The sequence below is a fragment of the Hippoglossus hippoglossus genome, chromosome 15 (assembly GCF_009819705.1).
Source record: "Hippoglossus hippoglossus isolate fHipHip1 chromosome 15, fHipHip1.pri, whole genome shotgun sequence".
In the NCBI taxonomy this organism is placed as follows: Eukaryota; Metazoa; Chordata; class Actinopteri; order Pleuronectiformes; family Pleuronectidae; genus Hippoglossus; species Hippoglossus hippoglossus.
Genome location: NC_047165.1, coordinates 21,374,382 through 21,393,283, shown reverse-complemented (window position 1 = coordinate 21,393,283; position 18,902 = coordinate 21,374,382). Strand labels below are relative to the sequence as shown.

The 18,902-nt window shown below is 41.5% G+C and overlaps 1 protein-coding gene across 1 annotated transcript; it reads right to left on the bottom strand.

The window, feature by feature from the left end:
- Positions 1–4,611: 4,611 nt before the first annotated feature.
- On the bottom strand, positions 4,612–18,634 carry rel (v-rel avian reticuloendotheliosis viral oncogene homolog). The gene is made up of 11 exons (XM_034608316.1): positions 18,529–18,634; positions 18,039–18,077; positions 16,467–16,606; positions 16,120–16,268; positions 15,192–15,283; positions 7,774–7,914; positions 6,630–6,734; positions 6,193–6,411; positions 6,000–6,065; positions 5,837–5,911; positions 4,612–5,731 (listed from the first exon to the last, which is right to left on the bottom strand). The coding sequence occupies exons 1-11, from the start codon at positions 18,533–18,535 to the stop codon at positions 4,830–4,832; spliced, it is 1,935 nt and encodes a 644-aa protein (XP_034464207.1). The 5' UTR covers positions 18,536–18,634; the 3' UTR covers positions 4,612–4,829.
- Between the last annotated feature and the right edge of the window lie 268 nt (positions 18,635–18,902).

Genomic DNA, 18,902 nt, shown 5'->3' with positions numbered 1-18,902 from the left:
ATATAAATTGGAAATGTTGACATTACTGCTATTTAGGGCAAGGGTCATTTAAGTTTGATTACAGGAGCATGACTGAATCAAAATGACAAGTATGAGTGTAGATGAAATTGAACGTACTAAATGTGAGAGAGTTTGGTCCGGTGAACCAAAACCTGCCAACGGATTATTGACAGTATCCTGTGCATTGAGGTTAAATCAGCGTTCGTTGTGGTTCCTGACAACAAGACAGGAAGGAAGCTACATGCAGCACTTTACCTCAGTCTCCTGATACAAGAGAAAACCAGCACCGCCACTGTAGCACATCCTGGGTTCCTTGGTAGTGGCTCCTCAGGACGCACTGCCTGTAAATTACCTCGGCGAGAGCGAACGTAGAGTTTTTCAAGAAACGAGATTAGAATTAAGATTGTCAATTTGTCCCCTAATCATCAATCATGGCGTAATTGTAATGCAACGGTGAGTAAGTATGGAACTTCACAGCATTACACATCAGTGTCATGTTTCTTCAGTTATACTCCACACACACATCTACAAAAGTTCTGACATTAAAGGGATAGTTCCCCAAAAAAGGAACATTCACTCATTATCTACTCACCACTGTGCTGATGGAGGGGTGAAGTGTTTGAGTCCACAAAACAGTCTGGAGTCTCAAGGGTAAACAGAGTTGCAGCTCAATACAATTGAAGTAACTTGTGAGTCCTTCTTCAGACGTAAAAAACATAAACACAACAGAAAAAAAACAGAAAATGCCTCCATACTGCTCGTGTGGTGTCATCCAAGTGTCCACAAGCCCTGACATTCAAAATCTCGAAACGGCGTCATTAACATCATGTTCCACTACCGGGACGGACGATTTTAAACAGATATTTAGTGGACGTTACCCTCATTCTTACCACCACATTATTGAAACCTTGAGGTAATGGTGAGTTTCGCATGTGTCAGAATTATGCGTTATTTCATGTAAAATCACGTACATAACCAAAAATTCATTGCACCCGAACAACAGGAGATGACATGGCGACTACGACATCCCAGATTTTATCTTACCCATGTACTGTAGGTCAGACATAAGGTACAAGACAGATTGTGTCTGAAAACATGAGGAAATTTGCTGCAATAGAGAAGATGAGTCAATAGATTTCAAGTGACATGAAATAGGAGGAACTAGAAGGGACATCTTCAGAAAGCTGATAGGCCAAGAGATCATATGGAAAAAACACTTATCTATGAAACAATGTGAGAAATAAACCTGAGAAACAGTTTTGTTATTTATCACTACACAGTGTTACTATGCAAACAGGTCTGTTTTTATTAAACCTAACCAGGCTTTGTATAATATAGAAAAAGAGTCAGTTCATATATAATGGTGTTGTGCATGCATTTACAAGTTGAATAGTAAAAATGTATAAAAGATGAGACTTGTTAATAACAGACGTTAACTTATGCAGCTGACACTGATCGACAGTATCAATAATAGTAGTAATAGTCACTTTTTCTTGGTTGTGCAACTGGTGACAAATTTGGGCTGTATTCTGTACAAAAACCTGATATTAAGAGTTTTAAATGAAGTTGTTTCTCAGATGCACATTTCAGTGTACTGTATGTTCGAGCCATCAGAAACCAAATTTTTCTAAAATCTTACAAACTGAAATAGTTCTCCTTGACCACAAGTGGGCGTATAAACAGTCACTTAGGATTAACAGAACAAATTAGCTTGAACAAATATTTTAATAGTGCCCCCACAAAATTATCCCCCACCACGTCTTAAGGTCAGTTAACTAACGTTATTTTTGTTTAATGTTTAATCTGTACAGAAAGTCAAATTTTGTTATCTTCAGACATGAGCCTTGCTAGCTGTTTCGCCTTGCTGCCTTGATCATATGTGTTATTCTGTATCAAAACGTCCAAGAAAGAGGCGTCGGCATACGGACAGCGTACATGGCTTGGAAGACATCAGCATTTTGGTTTTGCTGTTTTGTAGAAAAAGAAGCAAACAAGGTTTAAGGCTACTTTATTGTAAATTGATCACTAGCTACACTTGATTACTTTGCTGTAAGAACCACTTTTATTTCCTTTTTCTTTCTTGCAGTGCGGTTGCTTCCCGCCATAAACTACATTTCCTACTATCGTGTTCTGCCATGTCCCACAGAGGCAGTGAGGGAAGAAGGTACAGCATCGTCTTGCAACTATGCTTCAAATGTGCGAGAGCCTGACAACAGCCGTCAGATTTGGCCTTTTGCAATTTTATGTGGGGTTTCTGCTTTCAGTCTTTATGCTAACCTGAGCTACACTATGCTAATGGTATCAATCCTCTTATCCCATACTGGGGGAGTTAGCAGAAAAGCATACTTGTGAAAATATCAGTACATTTTTATTAAACTTTCTTTGTGAGATTTAATGGTCAGATATTTTCACTCACATTTCAACTGGTTGATTCGGCCAGAAAATGGAAAATGTCTTAAAAGTGATTTAAAATAGATAATAGATAAATAATTATTTATAAAGATGAATGCACACAAGTACTCTGAGATTTGTGTCTGGACATGAAAGCAACAAGTTTCGCTCAAAGTATTTATGTTTATTTATGTTGGCCATGACATTTTGGTATCATAATTTGACACAATCCTACAAAATTGATAGTAATTGATTATATTATATCATATGAACAAATAATAAATGTATTTTGTGGTCTTGTAATGTTTGGGATATTGCACTCTGATGTGCCACAGATTGACCTTCTCCATGATTTATTTTGTTTGGACACCTTGTTGTGCATCATTACTTACATAAATATATATATTTTTTATACCTTTTTTAAAAATACAAACAAGACATAAAATGATAAAAGATGTGGACAAAGTTTTTATTTATTAAGAAAAGATTCAGTACAAAAAAACAACAACAAAAAAAGCTAAACTTACAAAGCTGTCAACAAAATAATATCCAAAAGCTTCTGGAAGATATATAAGTCAGAAAGCATGTAGGCTGAGCTGGGCTGATTGTAACAAAGTTGCTCTGCAGGCTTCCACCAGGTTCTCCTCCAACATCAGCCATGTGTCTAGTCACAAAGAACTCTGTGTAACAGTCCCTAAGAGCATCAGTTGAACATTTACAACAATAACAAAAAAATTACATGTTTATCTATAAAACATCTGGTAGAAATGCTCTGAGAACTCTGGATAATACATGTGATCACTGGTATGACATAGTCATTACAAGGAAAGGCACCACTGAATGTGCTTCCTCCCACTTCCTCAATGGAAATTTCAGTACCTTGCCACTTCTTGAGTGTTTCAGCATAGTTTCTGCATTCACCCTCAACTATGGCTAACATGTATATACAGAGAGCATTTAACAGCTCTGTTAAAGAAATCAATGAAACAGTTGCACACCTTAACTGACACATATAATATGTATAAATCTCTTAAAAAGCATTAACAAGTAAACCCATGATGATAAGCCATTTGTATGCTGTATTTTCAAAATCTCTAACATTCACTTTTCTTTAGCATCAAACACCAAAGAAAACATTAATTTCTATACAGTATGTTGACAGTGAATCCAACTTCACCTGAGAGAGACAAAGAAAGAAAGAAAGAGAGAAGCACATTCACCTCTTTAAAAATCTAACTTGCTTGGAAACCATCAGCGTATCATTTGATGAGATCATTATCATTTTTACAGCCTTACGCCGGGTTCACACAGGACGCGGAAGCGCCGCGCCAAGGAAAGCCAGGCGCCTCCTTTCCGCCCCCCTGTTACTCAATTGTGCCGTTCACATAGGCTGCGATACGCCGCGCAGCGCCAAGGGCGCCTCGCGTCCTGCACCGATGGTTTCGGCGTCGAGTCTATTTTTTCCGCTTGCCGCGAGCGTATCGCGCCAGGAAACAGACTGAAAAATGATTTTAAACGATATATAAATGACATATTTTATATGATATAAATGATCAAATATGCATCCCATACTTTGTATTCCCCTTCTGTTGTCCTGGAGTTTTAATTTTCCCAATTTTCCCAATCACATAATTAAATTTCCCCATCTGCCCATCCACTACAAGCACACAAGCAGACAGACAGAGAGAGAAAGAGAGGGGTGGTGGGGGGGCTATGAAGACCATCATTTACCCCCGAACCCCGACATTCAACGGGTTACATACAACAACAAGCGGAGAAAGCAGAATCGTGGGCTGACCGGTGCGGAGAAATGCGCGTCCGGTGTGAACAGCCAGGCGGCCGCGCGCTTGACAATGGCGCGGTGCGGCATGGCGCTTCTCCGTCCGGTGTAAACCCGGCGTTAGCCTTGCAGAAACCAAGTGAAGAAATGTGAGCTCGGTTTTATTGAGTCATTTGGAGAAAACCACCAGCTGGATGCCAAACCAATAAGTGAATTAGGGGGAGTGAATGTTGCACACCAAGAGGGTTGGGGTAGAACAATATCACAACCACACTTTACACCGATCATGGAATGACCTTGAAATAAAGTCTCCTTGATATAAAATGATGGAAGTTTCTGGAGCTATATGGCCTTAAACTTGCCAAAACACCAAATTTTGGTTGATAGATTTAGGAAGAAATGTATCATTACTGATTTATAATTGGAAGCAAAGACCAATTCCAAAAAGGAATATAGACAGTAATCGGTTGTGCCACCAAGAAACAACAAAACAATGGTTGGTTATGAATCCAAATGCCTGCCAATAATTTTGGTCTCATGCCCACAGATGAAATAACCCAAGTCCCCACTGAGCCTTACCATGCCAAAGTGGGAGAGAGCAAAATTTCTGGATTAATAAGGTAAAACAAGATAATATATACGACATATGTCACTGCCTCTACTCGCTTTGCCGGGTTGCTTCGATCCAGTCAGCCAATGTTGAAAAGTGATTATCTGGGGCCATGCTGTTGTTTGGGTAAGGATTCTGCAGATTTTTGAAAGCCTGGCTATTGCCACTACCATCGTGTATCACTTGATCCATATTCGTGCCATTGCTCATAGGACGAGGAAGCAAGTTGGTGTAAGTATTTCCTTGGGATTGCATGAGCGAGGCATGGGTGTCTTGTCCCACGTTCATCTGAGGCTCCTGCTTCAGCTGGAAGCCAGTCTGAGAACTTCCTCCCACTATGCCCTTCAGCAAATCATCCCCTTGCATTCCGTCAAGGAAGGGGAAAGAGCCAAGCCCTTGGGACCCCCCTCCACCTCCAGGTACTGACCCGTTAAATGGGCTCTGGACTGCATTGAGGGTATTGAAAGTGGGCCACACAGTCTGGAGACCCTGGTTTTGGTTGCCTAGATGATTCTGGGCCTGGCTCTCAGATGCTTGCTCATCCCTTTGGTGCTGCATGTGGAAGAGTGGCTGGGACTCTGACTGGCTCATTACAGAGGACTGGGGGGCTGTATCCAAGCACTGCAAGTCCCTTATGGAGAGCTGGGGTAGGGCGTTATTCTCACAGCTGTTGTGCCCCATTCTGTGGGAGTAACTAGATCCATGGTTTGGCTGCTGTTGCCTGATAGTAGTATGACGTGGCAGATTGTTTATGGCAACAGATGGGTTTATGGTGACTGTTTCCATTGAGAGTCCTGCGCTGGGGTTTGCCCATGATTGGCTCATTTGTAGATTACGCGCCTGTGGTGTCATCATCACATTCTGGGGCCCTGGTTGGTAAGGTTGGGTGAACATAGCAGGTTGCTGCTGTATCGTAGATATGGGGTGTGTCCTTAGGTACATGTTTGGGTCTGGAAAACAGATAGTTACATTTAGTGTAATCACAGGGCAGTATTATCCAAACCTGGTTTAAAATGTTGATTCCTATTTGAGGGAAATCAAATTAAAGCAGTTACCTTTACGCATATGACTCATGGTAGTCTGTGACACTGCCTTTGGCCTGTTCAAAGCCAGACCAGAAAAATTACCACCTGAAGGATGGGGAGAAACCTCTGTTACAATAAATTCATGTGTGTTGACATACAAAGGAAATGCTCATTCATGTGAAATGTCTTTTACCTGACAATCCTGATATCTTCATCAAGTGCTCTCTTCTGCGCTTTTTCTCATTGTAGCCGTAAGGGTCTATAGCAAACAGGAAACGTTCACATAAATCAAATGAAAATAACTGAGAACTGGGTCTGATTGGCTGGCTACCACCATCAGACACAGAAGAACGGTGATAGTTTGAAAGAAGGCATTTATTGCTCACCTTTGTCATCAGGCAAATATCTGAACTCCATACTCTCGCTGACTTCCTGATCAGAAGGTCTTCGCAACTGCATGTGCACAGTGACCGACTCTGTAATGGAGGTGTTATAGTAGGAAGGACTCTTGAAGACGATGGCTACCTGGCGATGAACGTCAGCCTGGGAGAAGGAGCCTTTAGCCTCCCAGCCGTCAGCTGAGTAGAATCGCACCTCAATGTCATCTGGAGGTAAAGGGGATGATGGGATGACAGGAATGGGAAACTGAATAAACATGCAAAGAGTTGGGTGCTTCAGCTATGAAAAGCAAAATTAATTTATGGGTAAATTGATTGGATGGAGATGAATGAAGAGAAAATAGATGCAAGCTATAAGAAAAATACTGTAAAGTGTGTCAACAATAAAAATTCTGATGGATTATACACAATACTGATAGTTGTACCTTTCTGTACTTTGTCACACAGTAAGAAGATCTCATCTCCTCCTTTGACAGTGCCACTGTTCCTGTTGACCCGACAGATCCTCAGCTCTGCTGTATTTGGGGCCCCTGATGATGCAGGAAAAAGTTATTACCACATATAACCCATAAGCGCTTTGAGTGGTCATCAAGACTAGAAATGCGCTATTTAAATACATTAATCTTATATATAAGCCACACATGTGAACAGTAATGAAGGATATTAAGTTTTGTTTTATTTAAAACCTTGACAACAAAATCTTCATTGCATATAAACCAGGTAGGATGAACACAAGATTTTCTAAATTCACTCTGCACCATAGACTGCTTATAAAAAGCTCTGCAAACAAATTCTAACACACAAACAATAAAAAAGTGACAGTATAGATATGTTTTAGGAGGACTCACTCATGACAACAAATAATGATGTAGTTGCTACAGGGCATTAACATAGGCCATTCCAAACAGGCAGGCACATAATACAAATAATACATTTTTTCATAGGATGATAATGTCAGGATCTGCCTTTGCTAAATCTACTGATGTGCAGGTGTGAGCAGCTTAAATGATCAGTGTGAGGATCTGCCTCAGTTTAGAAAAAGAAAGCACAGTTAGTTTACAGTTGAAGCCTCGCCAGGTTGAGTCACATGTCACATGCGTGTTGTCAGAAGAGGAAGTGCTCCATGGCAACAGTGTAGTTTGAGGGTTAGTGCGTATAAAGAACTTCCCCTTTCTCAATGTGTGTGAGGAACACATAAGTAGATAACTGAGTGCAACACTTGAAACAGTGTTGAGAGGATATCTACTGGACAAACATACACTGAGTCTATGAACATGGCAATACTGCTCCTTGTATGACTCCTTAGTTATTGCATAATAACTATTATTGTCACTGCATTTCAGTTAATAGGACACTGATAAAAATCTAGGTAAGTGCATGGGATGGCTTTAATATTAGCACTTACCTTAATGTCACATCATCATCATGACTATCAACTGAACCATAACGCGGACACATCTAACCTCAGGCAGCCTGTTTTCTCGTGTATGGCAATTTCATCACTTGTAATTACCCTAACATGATGTCAGCATGAACGCAGTTAACGCAGAGAGAGCTCAACCAACTCACTGTTGTCGTAGATGGGGTTGGTGACGATGGGGTTGAGCGATGGGGTGTATTGCCCATTCTCATCCTGCAGGAAAACCTGGATGCAAAGGCGAACCACGTTCAGGTCGTACTCCTCGGTCTGCAGCAGCTGCTCACGTGGCACTGAGGTCACACACACAGACATGAACGTCAATATGAGAATAAAAACACACTGATGCTGACTCAAGTCATATTTACTGACAGAAAAACAAGCAGCAGAGGAGCAAAAGGATCAAACTGCGTCGCAAAGCAAATTTGAATAATTTTATATATGGTTGATATTTCAGCATATTTTTTTCTAATAATATAAATTAGCAAATAGTAGCCCGTAACTACAGCCATCAAATAAATGTGGTGGCATTAAACGTTTAACATTTTCCTCTGGATTGTGGTGGGGTAGACGAATACACCAAAGTGCAGGTACCCGTACATTCCACCTGTATATCTGAGGGTCAGGAGTAGTATATTACTTAAGTCTGCAGCCACTTAAATACTATGAAAGTAAATGGAATGAATTGTTTGTGGTGCTCAGAGCTTTGGGAAACGACAATTGGACAGTGCAACAAAAATTTGGGACAGATGGAGCAAATGTCATTTCAATGTGACTGGGACATTAATTATGAGACTGTCCTGTTGAAAGTATAATTTTTCATCGCCTTGACCTCCATAAACAGTTTTAAATGTGTCAGTAAGTATGTGTCATTAAGACCAAAAGTAAATGGAAAAAAAGTCAAATTTTAAAAATCTGTTGCAAAATCTGTTTATGGTGATTAATATTGGCTCTCTTCAATGTCTCTTGCGTGTCAAGATAAAAATTCTCATCAATTCTCTTATGCTTCTGTCACATCTGTAGGATGTTGCCATAACCTCAACCTTGAATCAAGCTCAGCACGTCACAGAAAGCTTTTTCAAGTGTCCTCGGCCTACATTTTCATCTGCACACACACACACACACACACACACACACACACACACACACACACACACACACACACACACACAGACATGAGAGCGTCACACGTCCCACCCTCAGAGACAACACACACCTTGCAGGGAGAGCTTTTACTGAGAGACGCCCACACATCGACACACACCAAAGCTTTCACATCTGCCTACTTTCTCTTCCTCCATCTTTTAATTTCTATCTGTCGTGCTCATGTTGAGGCCATCCCCACCTACAATCTGCTGCTACGGTGACGCTCAGCGATGATACCACAGGGTGGAAAGAAGTGTGAGCGTGTGCACAGCACAGAGGCAACAGATGCGTCTCCTGCATGAGTGACCATGGGGCTCCTGACGTGAGTGAAAGTGGTGAGACATGAGCCAGTGTCAAGTCAAATTTCACGTCTTTGACTTTGTTGGTGTATTTTTTCAGGCTGTCACAATGTGTTTCTCAGCAGATACCGGACTTTGGTTAATAACACATGTGTACTCCCGACAGAAACACTACAATATACAACAAAAAGCTGCAGTGTGGTTGCAGACAACATGTAGGGGAACTCCTCATCTTTTGTGAGAGTGCCAGTGGAGAGTTCAGTGCAGACAGCTGTACTGTAGCTTGGTATTTCTCCCGCTCTGTCTCTGCATGCTCTGCTGGCAGCAGCCATCACTCCTCTCAGGGCTCAGTTCCAAGTGAGGTCACAGGTCACAAGTGCAGTTACAAGTCTGTTTGGATTTTGCTTGGTCAGAAGTGAAAAAAAGCAAAAAACAAACACAACTAGAAACGACTCACTGGTCATTTTAGGCTTCTCCTCACGTCTCCATGAGCGTTTTAGTGAGAAATGTTTCAATCCAAGCTCACAAGCTCTGATATTAAATATCAGATTCAGCCAAAACATGTCAGTGTGGCTCTGGTTATTTTATAACTTTTATAACATTACACAGTCTGTTAAATATGAAGCTACAGACAGTGGACTAGCGGCTTAATATTTACGAGGGTTTTAAACCATTATATTTGATGTGTTACTTCATTACAATAAAACAATATAATTACAATATAAGAAAACAAAACGATGTGAGGAGCTGGATCTCTATCAGAGTTTTTAAAATCAACTCTGTTGAAAGCTGCTCGGCAATGTTCTCACTGACCCCGAGCTCTGCTCTTATGATGTGCTTTTCTGCTTGTACTACACTGTGTGTCTTGTGTTATTCTCACCTGTGAAGGGGCTCCAGATGTGAACAAGCTTCAGGCTATAATCTGGTACAGTGCACCTAATGGTGACATTTATGTTTTTCACTGTACATGGTCCCTTTCAAAAACAATAAATAAAAAATAATAAACTTTCAATGTCATGTAAACACCTAGATTCAGTCATCGTTTCAAGCTGCTTATGACGATTCCTTTAAAGCCAAATGAGTACATGTAGCTTGTTTCCTGACTCTTTCCCTTTCGTTTCCCTGTTTTCTCCTGGTGTTTCCACCTCCTCAGTCTGTCTCTGTCTCTGAGTGTGTGTGTAGCCATGGTGCTGCTCCCTCTCTTCCAGCGACCTGATTGGCTGTCTGTCTGTACACCTGCCTCCCGTCATGCCAGCAGTATATCTACCTCAGCTCTTCATCCACTCGTCATCAGATCGCTGATTCAGCTACTTTAATATCAAGCGCTTCTGGCTGCTTAGAATTGTGACTTCTCTTAACAGGTCATAACACGTGCTTCCTTTCTTCGAATCAGTTTGAGGGAGTTTTTCTTAACATACTATATGCTTTGTATTGGGTGTGTATGTCCAGTTTATGAAGAGTTTTAGTGTCAATTAATGACAACAACAACATCAAGTCTTTGAGCTGCATGCAGCTCTGCTCTATTTCACATTTCTGTTTGGTCACCAGGTTTATCGTCTGTAGGAGGCACAGACCCACAAAAACACACACACACACAGTGGAGAAACTGAAGGAGGGAGAAATGAAGACGAGCCCACGTATGAGAGCGCAACCAAAAGTGATGGAACCAAGTTGCTCGTCCTAATGTGTGGTATGTGTTTGTGGAGCCGTGCTGTCGAACGAGGCAGACGAGGGACAGGTGCTGGAAAGTGGGCAGCAGGTAAAACTATAGTGGTGAGGGAATGTGCATGGTGGAAAGAACCTGGGGCTCGGTGTCACTGGGCATCGAGGCTGCATGAGGCTGCATGAGGCTGCATGAGGCTGCATGAGGCTGCATGAGGCTACGTCAGTGCAGTGGCTGTGGCGGTGACGGGGACGGTGACGGTGACGGTGGGGGGCCGGGGGCCGGGGGAGAGTGCGAGGTGAGTGGTTAGCATGAATGTGGGGGTAGACTGAGAGTGAGAAAGAAGGGGAGCAGGTGCTTTGCTCCACCACAAACACTGTCTCCACTGCATGACTCACTATTTCACAAAGCTTCAGTTTTATTCTGAGGCTGAGGCCAACAATAACTGAATCAAATATAAAAGTTACATCACATATAGCTACAGAGTGTAGTAGAACATACTGTGGCAGGTCAGATTCCCTCTGAAATCTGCTTCAAAGTGAAATTGCTTTAAGGCACAAACGACATGGAGGATGGTGTGGATACAAACATTGCGCAAATAAAAGAGTAAAAGGCAAGTAGATAAACCATGTCCAGCACAGGAATCCATCCCATCCAGTAAAGACCAAAAGAGGAAGAATAAGTGGCAAAAATAACCCCTCTCTAAAACAGTGCTCATTAATATTCAACAGCGCCGACCAACCAGCATCCAGCACTGACTTTGAAGTGACCACCGACTTCTAAATGACAATAATATGTTTTGTACGGCCTCAAATTAGAATCACAAAGAATTTGAGGCTTGTGGAATCATATTCTGAAATAGTTCAGAAGCCTGTGGTGTTAAATCATTTTGGAAAAACATGAGAAAGGCCAGAAATCTGCTGCTGACATATTTTATAGTGATTTAAATTGATAGGTGTGGCTGTGAGGGTTTTATCACTATTGTTCTTACATCAAGTGGCAAAACTACGAGCTCGGCGAGATTTACAGCTTGTGAAATAATGTTCAGCGACAAAAACGGTGAAATACAACTAAAACTAGTGCACAGATATCAGCAGCCAGGAATATCTGAATATGGATTTGAAGCTTAAATCACTGGATTATAAAATTATTTTTTGCATCTGTCTTTTACTCAGTGATTTATAAAGCATTAGTGATTCAACATAATGCACTGTATAAACACACTGATCACTTTAATTGTTTAAGAACTGTTCCTCATGTGAGCCCAGCAAACTTTTACCAGGTGCATTACCACAACATCATTTTCTATGTCACACACACTATTCAGCTCTGTGTCGCCTCCAGAGTAGGTGATGTGAGCTCTCGACGAATAAACAGTGACCTCAACCCCTTTGTAAGGTTAAGAGGTCTCTGATATTCTACAGGGAGCTGCACCGATGGAGCTCGAACAACATACTACATGCACGAGGAAAGGTTTGTGTGCGTGGGTGTGTGAAAGTGTGGGGGTGAGGTGGGTGTACCCTTCTGCACTCACACAGCCACCTGAGCACAGCACAGGAAGCAGCTGAGTTCCGCAGCAGAACTGAGCTGAAGAGAAGGGAGAGTTTGAAAAAGTCAAAACAACCAGCTGCCCATTAAACCGTCTGCAGCAATAATCGTGTTGCTCTGCGTCTGTGGTGGAGTCACGTCGACCTGCAACCTGACCAATAAGACGACCTGCACTAGATACACAATGATCAAATGTCACAAATCAGTTTTATATCCATCGTCACAGCACCAAAGACTCTGAATCTGGCACTTTTGTATGATTAGTTGTTCATAAAATCGCTTCATCTGAAACCACATTCCACTGCAGCACGCGTCTATCAGACATCTTTTAAAACAACAATTATACGGCTGCTACTGATGGACGTGACAAAACACCAACAAAGATCTCGATCATGTTTGTCCAATGAATTAGTCAAAGCTCTGGTTATGTGCTCACATCCAACCTCCCTATGGTGAATAATGGTCCATACTTCGCATGTTTTTTTTTTCCTTTTATCAGAATCCATCAAATCTTTGTGACAGTGAACCACTCAAAGTCTGTCACTCTAAAACTGCTCTTTTAAGGAATAAAAAAGGGCAGATTTGAAACAGCGATATAAATCTACCCAGTGGTATTTTGGATAAATGTAAATCAGACTTTTGTGAAACTTTTTTCTGTCTCTTTTCAGCCACGAATCCAAACAGCTGGCTTTGTAAGACGTGTCTAATTGCATGACCCTCGACCACAGGAATCACACAGTAAAAATATCCTCACTGGTCGCAGTAACGACATGACACGCTGCTGTTTCTCAACTTCGACTTCGCAGAATTTCGAAAACCTAAATTTGCTCTTTGCTCTAATGCAGGTAAGAGAATAGAGATTAACATGGTGAAGCTCAGTCGATAGAGCAGAAGTCTATAAATGTCAGCTATGGGTTCGGAGTTTCATATCACACAGAACCATCTGTATCACAGCTTCATTTTTCTTTTTTTAGGTCAGTTTAGGTCTTATATTCTATATGTGTACAGTGCTTGGCCTTATAAGATTTCCCCAAATATCAGGTACAGATGCTTCATCAAGCACAGACAGTAACCCTGTCTGTTGTTTTTTTTACCAAGATCCATGAATTATACTCTGAGAAATCAAAAGGTTGGTGTCTCATAATGTTAAAGAAAGAAATAATCTGGATCCACACCAGACCCATATACCGCATCCTCACACCAAGTGTTGTGGTAATACGTCCTCTAGTTGTTGTGTAATCCTGCTAACTAACAGACAGACAGACAAACAAACGCAGACAAAAACATAGCTTCCTTGTTGGAGGAAATAAATCATAACGTAAGAGCAAATGACCATGTTAAATATATAACATATGGTTTCCAGGTCACTGAGGCCAGTTAGAGCCACTTGAAGCAATTTCAGTCACCACTCGCAAATCCTCCTAATCCAACCTTAAAACAAACTAAATATTTGATATCAGTAATAACTATAGGATCTATGTTTGAGAGAGAGAGAGAGAGAGAAAGTGAAGCTTGCATGTGTGAATAAAAACTGGTTGTAGGCCTCCCATTCTCTCCTCAGACCTGCGAGGCACCATACCCTACTTTTATCATCATCTCTGAGGGCTGGGGAACCCCCCCTGTTAATGAATCCTGCATTCCCAGCTCTCACGTGGCCTCCTGCACTGTGCTGAATTGAGCAACTGTGACCAAGAATGGGGAAGTCAGCTCAACGCCTGTTTGTACACGAGAGCGGCCGTCTGCCTGCACCGGGGGACGAGCACAGCGCGCAGCACACAAGAGGAAATGGCCCCGCTGAAGATAGCGCCAGAGCTCATTTTTTGACTCAGCGTGAGGAAAACTCTTCTCTGCTGCCTGAGAACTGGGTCAGCGGGCACGAGAAATAAATTCTGTTGAATTGTTTTGAACCTGTTTGACAGTAACAACAGCCGCAGCAGCAGTTAAAGTAATAAACAGCAGTGATGAGAGCAGCAGCAGCAGCAGCAGCAGCAGCAGGAGTCAGACTTGTCAACTCAATACAATAACACTCATTGTTCTGTGCAGTCTGAATAGCATATTATCAGCTGATATTAGCTGATCAGAGACACACTGGTATCATCATACACAGTGGTGTGGCAGAAATGCAAAAGTTAAAAAAGTTTTTTCTTCATTTTCAAAACATTATTTTGTTTTTGAAAACTTTCATTCATAGTTTAGTAATACGTTAATTGCATTAGTAAAAGATGATTCATAAACTATGTAGTTTAATATTGTTTTTAGAACTCACTAAAGAGAGCTCACTTTTCAGAAACAGTTGATCATTTGGAATCACACACGCACGCACGTACGCATCACACACACCCTGTCTCAATGACTTCAGAGGACATTACATTGACTTACATTGACTTCCTGGAGACTAGTTACTACATGCCTAACCCCTAACTTAACCTAACCTAACCCTAACTTCACCTAAATCTAACCAACCCTAACCCTAACCCTAACCTAACCTAACCTAAGGCTAACTTAACCTAACCTAGCACTTGAAATGTTATGATTTATATTCTTGGGACTTGCTTTCCGTTCTCATATTGTGACTGTGTAAACAGATCTAGGTCCCCACCTAGACCCCCCACACACACACGCACACACACACACACTATTCGCTAGCATGCATCAAGTGGGAGAGTTCATATAGATTTAATCATTTCATGTCATCAAGTGTGATATATGCAGTGTCAGAACAAACATGTCATCACTCTTTTTTGAGTTTTTTGTTTTTTGTGAGAATAAATATGAGCCAATATAACATGATCAGATTTGTTCTGTTATGTGATCTGTTATCAGGACTAAATAGATCCAGCATCAGTCCGGCTCTATGTGACGGCGCGCTGATGTCAAGATGACAAGATAGAATCTAGGAAGTTGAAGGACTCACCGCTGTAGGGGTTAATCCCTCTGGTGATCCTCTGTACGATCGCCTCCTTCACTTCCCTCCTCCTCACACACTGGATGCCCAGATTCTGGAAACTGTCAATAATAACAACACAGTCCTGCCATGAGAAAGTGACACCACCGTAACAGCCTTATTATATGTAAATAAAACACATGCTGGCCCCATGTGTGAATGATGTGCAATCTAAAAAAGTGTTGCTGTTGTGTACAAAGCTGTGTATTCAAATCAAAGCAATGATGCTTTTAATGTCAACAATCTTGTTGTGTTTATTTTATACTAGTGACTGTGTGAACTCTAGTATAATTCACTGTTTGCACATATAAGGGCTGGAATCCTAAATAAATAATGAATTTAATGCAGCAAAACATGAGGGATGTGCAAATTATACACACCCTAAAAGTTACTGACTCATTCACACACACACACTAACACACACACAAATGCAAACACACACATACACACACACACACACACACGGTTTTCTCTCTGGGTGATGTCACTTGGGGAATTCCCATATTGCTATCCTCATCACAGACATGGTTTAACAAATATGCTTCCTGTGTGTGTGTGTGTGTGGGCCTGAATGCGAATATTTGCTGAATGAGTTTCTTCTTCTGTATCTGAGAGCTCACTTATTTACACTGGGTGTCTTCCGGAACAGTCAAGCGAAACACAAAATACTGCTGACAGAGAGCAAATAATTATGTTGCGGTGAGTGTGTGTGTTAGTGTGTGTGTGTGTGTGTGTCTGTGTGTGTGTGAGACAGAGAGAGAGTGTGTAGACGTATTCCAATCACAGCATGCTACTTAAGACGGAGAGTGAGGGATGACGACAGTGACAGTGAAGTGAGTGAACACTGTGCATGACAGGGGGGCTGTTGGATGGAGACGACTGTGGGAGGAGAACTCACACAATCACTCTGCGGTCGGGACCAAACTCGGCCTCGTAGAATCCGTCTTTGCAGTCCTTCCCAACCAGGTCGTGTGGATGCGGCCGATACGGCTCGTTCTTCGTCACCAAGTAAACGCGCACCTTACCTTTCCCAGAGTAATTCAGGATCTGTAGATAGAGAGGAGGCGGTTGCTGTTACAGTTATTATACTGATACCAATGTAATGCTCTTGTATAGAAAGACACGAAGATGTGAAAAGAAAAGCCAAAAATTATGTTCTTTAAAGACTTTGCATATATATATATATATATATATATATCTTAGCATGTGAATCTTTGCAACTGAGGAAGGGTTGAGCAGGCTTACCTGCAGGCTGGGGTAGGTCCTGTTGTTGTCGGAGCAATTCTCTCCGGGGATGCTGCCGGCTGAGCGACCCTCACACTTGTACCTGAAGCGCATCCCCCGCTGCCGGGGCTGCTCGAAGATCTGGACCGCCGGCTCAGCCACTGCACAGCACAGATGAAGAAAAGAGTCAGTGAAGAGGAGGGGAAAGAGATGATGGATGGATGGATGGATGGATGGATGGATGGATGGATGGATGGATGGATGGATGAATGGATGGATGGATGGATGGAGGGAGTGATAGAGGAATAGATGGATGGAGGGAGGAATAGATGGATGGATAGATGTATGTATGAATGGATGGATGGATATATAGATGGAGGGAAGGATGGTTGTGTAAGGAAAGTAAGTTTACTATCAAATCTACTTTCACCAAATACTATTCAGAGGATTTAGTGATTTCAAATGATTAGATTCAGGTCAACAAAACATGAACAAATATGGCTGCCACACCGATTGAGTTCATTTAATGACAGTCCCATGCTCCTGGTGTTGTATAAACTGTCTCACTGTCTTACTGGAAACCATCATGAATATTATTGGTGGGACCTGTGCTTCTCTGACTATGACGATAAAATGTCGGCTGTGAAAAAGGTGAGGACGTTGTCTTATGACCAGTCTTTAGGAAGTCAGACTGAACAAACAAGAGCTGTTTTAGCGTTGGTATTTTCAGGAAACAGACACTGATTAAAGCTCTTTCTCGCCAGCTTTCACTTCCTCTTTTCTTTTTAGGCACAAACTGGCGATGGTGCCTAAAATCCTGTGTAATTACCTGTATCTGTGTATTCATAACTGGTGAGTTTGTTGTTTGTTCTGCATCTCATATTTAACAGTTCAATTTAAAATGGTCTGGCTCAGTAATAATAAGCATTGATTCAATGACATGAAATCATGAAAACTTTGGTCGAGAGGTGAGAGGTTTTAGATACAACATTAGTCAACTCAAAGTCTATATTGAGAGTTATGCATCTCACAGATATACTGAAACAACATTATATATAATGTCTAATGAATTTAGTTCATCAGTACTGTGTCCCTTTAACATAAATCTTGATGCCCCACATGATGTCTGCGCAAGAGAGGAACTAAAACTGATCCAGAAAGTGTGTCTGTTTTGGGCGTTTCCAACAACTCAGCAACACTAAAATACGGTTCTGAAGATGCGTCAGGCACAACAAGAGTGCGGCACTCATACGCAGATGTTAAGTAGGTTAGGATGAAACAAGTCCAGTTACATTTCTGACATAATTAAGAAATGTAGGTTAGGCAAAAGAAAAACTAAGTGGCACGGCCAATATCCTGCCTGTCCTGCCTTCCTCATTTTGCCGCCACATTAGCAAACACAGAACTGAAAGATGACACACAGACACGCATACAGGTCTAAAAAACTAAAAAACTAAACAAATTGGGGAAGTGAAATATCCCTGCAACACATTCTGTGACTGTTTTCAGGGACAGTCAAGTTTTGACTTGTGCAGATGGGCAGCTAAAATCCTAATTTTGACACAAGAGGCATTAAAATGAAAATGTCCTTACTCAGGTGTGGGTCGTCCCCTAGCATGGAGGGCATAAGAACTGAGGAGGAAAACAAATCAGACAAATATATTTATATATAAATACATGCAAAACCACAGGGAATAGTAGTGACGGTGTAGCAGAATACAAGCATATTTCAGTCACACACTCACGGTCTGTAGTGCTTATTAACCCATTTAATCCTGCTGAAGCTGTACTGTAATTACTGACACTGACTCCACTGACACTGTCAGTCATTGCAGAAATGAGGAAGTTAGACTGTGTTGTTCATCAGACTTAGTGTCACACAAGGTTTACGTTAAGAAATCAAACACTGTTCTTCTACACAAAGGCTTCACATATGAGTATAAACTCAGTTACACTGGAGTCAGCAGTGAACATCACACACATGATTATTGCTCCTTATTCAATTATGTCCTGACATCTCACACAGCACCATGAGTAGTATTAGTGTTATTAATATGAACTAAATCAAGGTTTTGCCACTCACCATTCATGATGGACACACTCACTCACTCTCAGTGACAGTCTGGCAGAGAAGTCCGAGCTGAATGAGTGACAGGAGACAGAGAAAAGTAATATTTGTTAGAGCTGCGGGAATCCCCTCCTCTGGACCCGCCCCTTTCATCTGAACAGACCAATCAGAGGCTGCATGACTCACAGAGGCGGATAAAGGGAAACACACGCACACACACACACACACACACACACACACACACTTTTTAATCTCTTGTCTACTATGGTTATGTTTATTTATTTAAAAAGGACAATCCACATTAATTAACATTAATGCATATTTAAGCAGCAGATAGATTTAGTCCTGCAGGGAAGTTTTCATGCTTAAAAACCTGAAACATTAACACG

Coding starts and splice junctions, on each gene's coding strand:
- rel (XM_034608316.1), bottom strand. Junction 16,607..18,038: donor AGGGGACGACCCACACCTGA/GTAAGGACATTT, acceptor TGTGCTGTGCAG/TGGCTGAGCCGGCGGTCCAG. Junction 5,912..5,999: donor GAAGATATCAGGATTGTCAG/GTAAAAGACATT, acceptor CCCATCCTTCAG/GTGGTAATTTTTCTGGTCTG.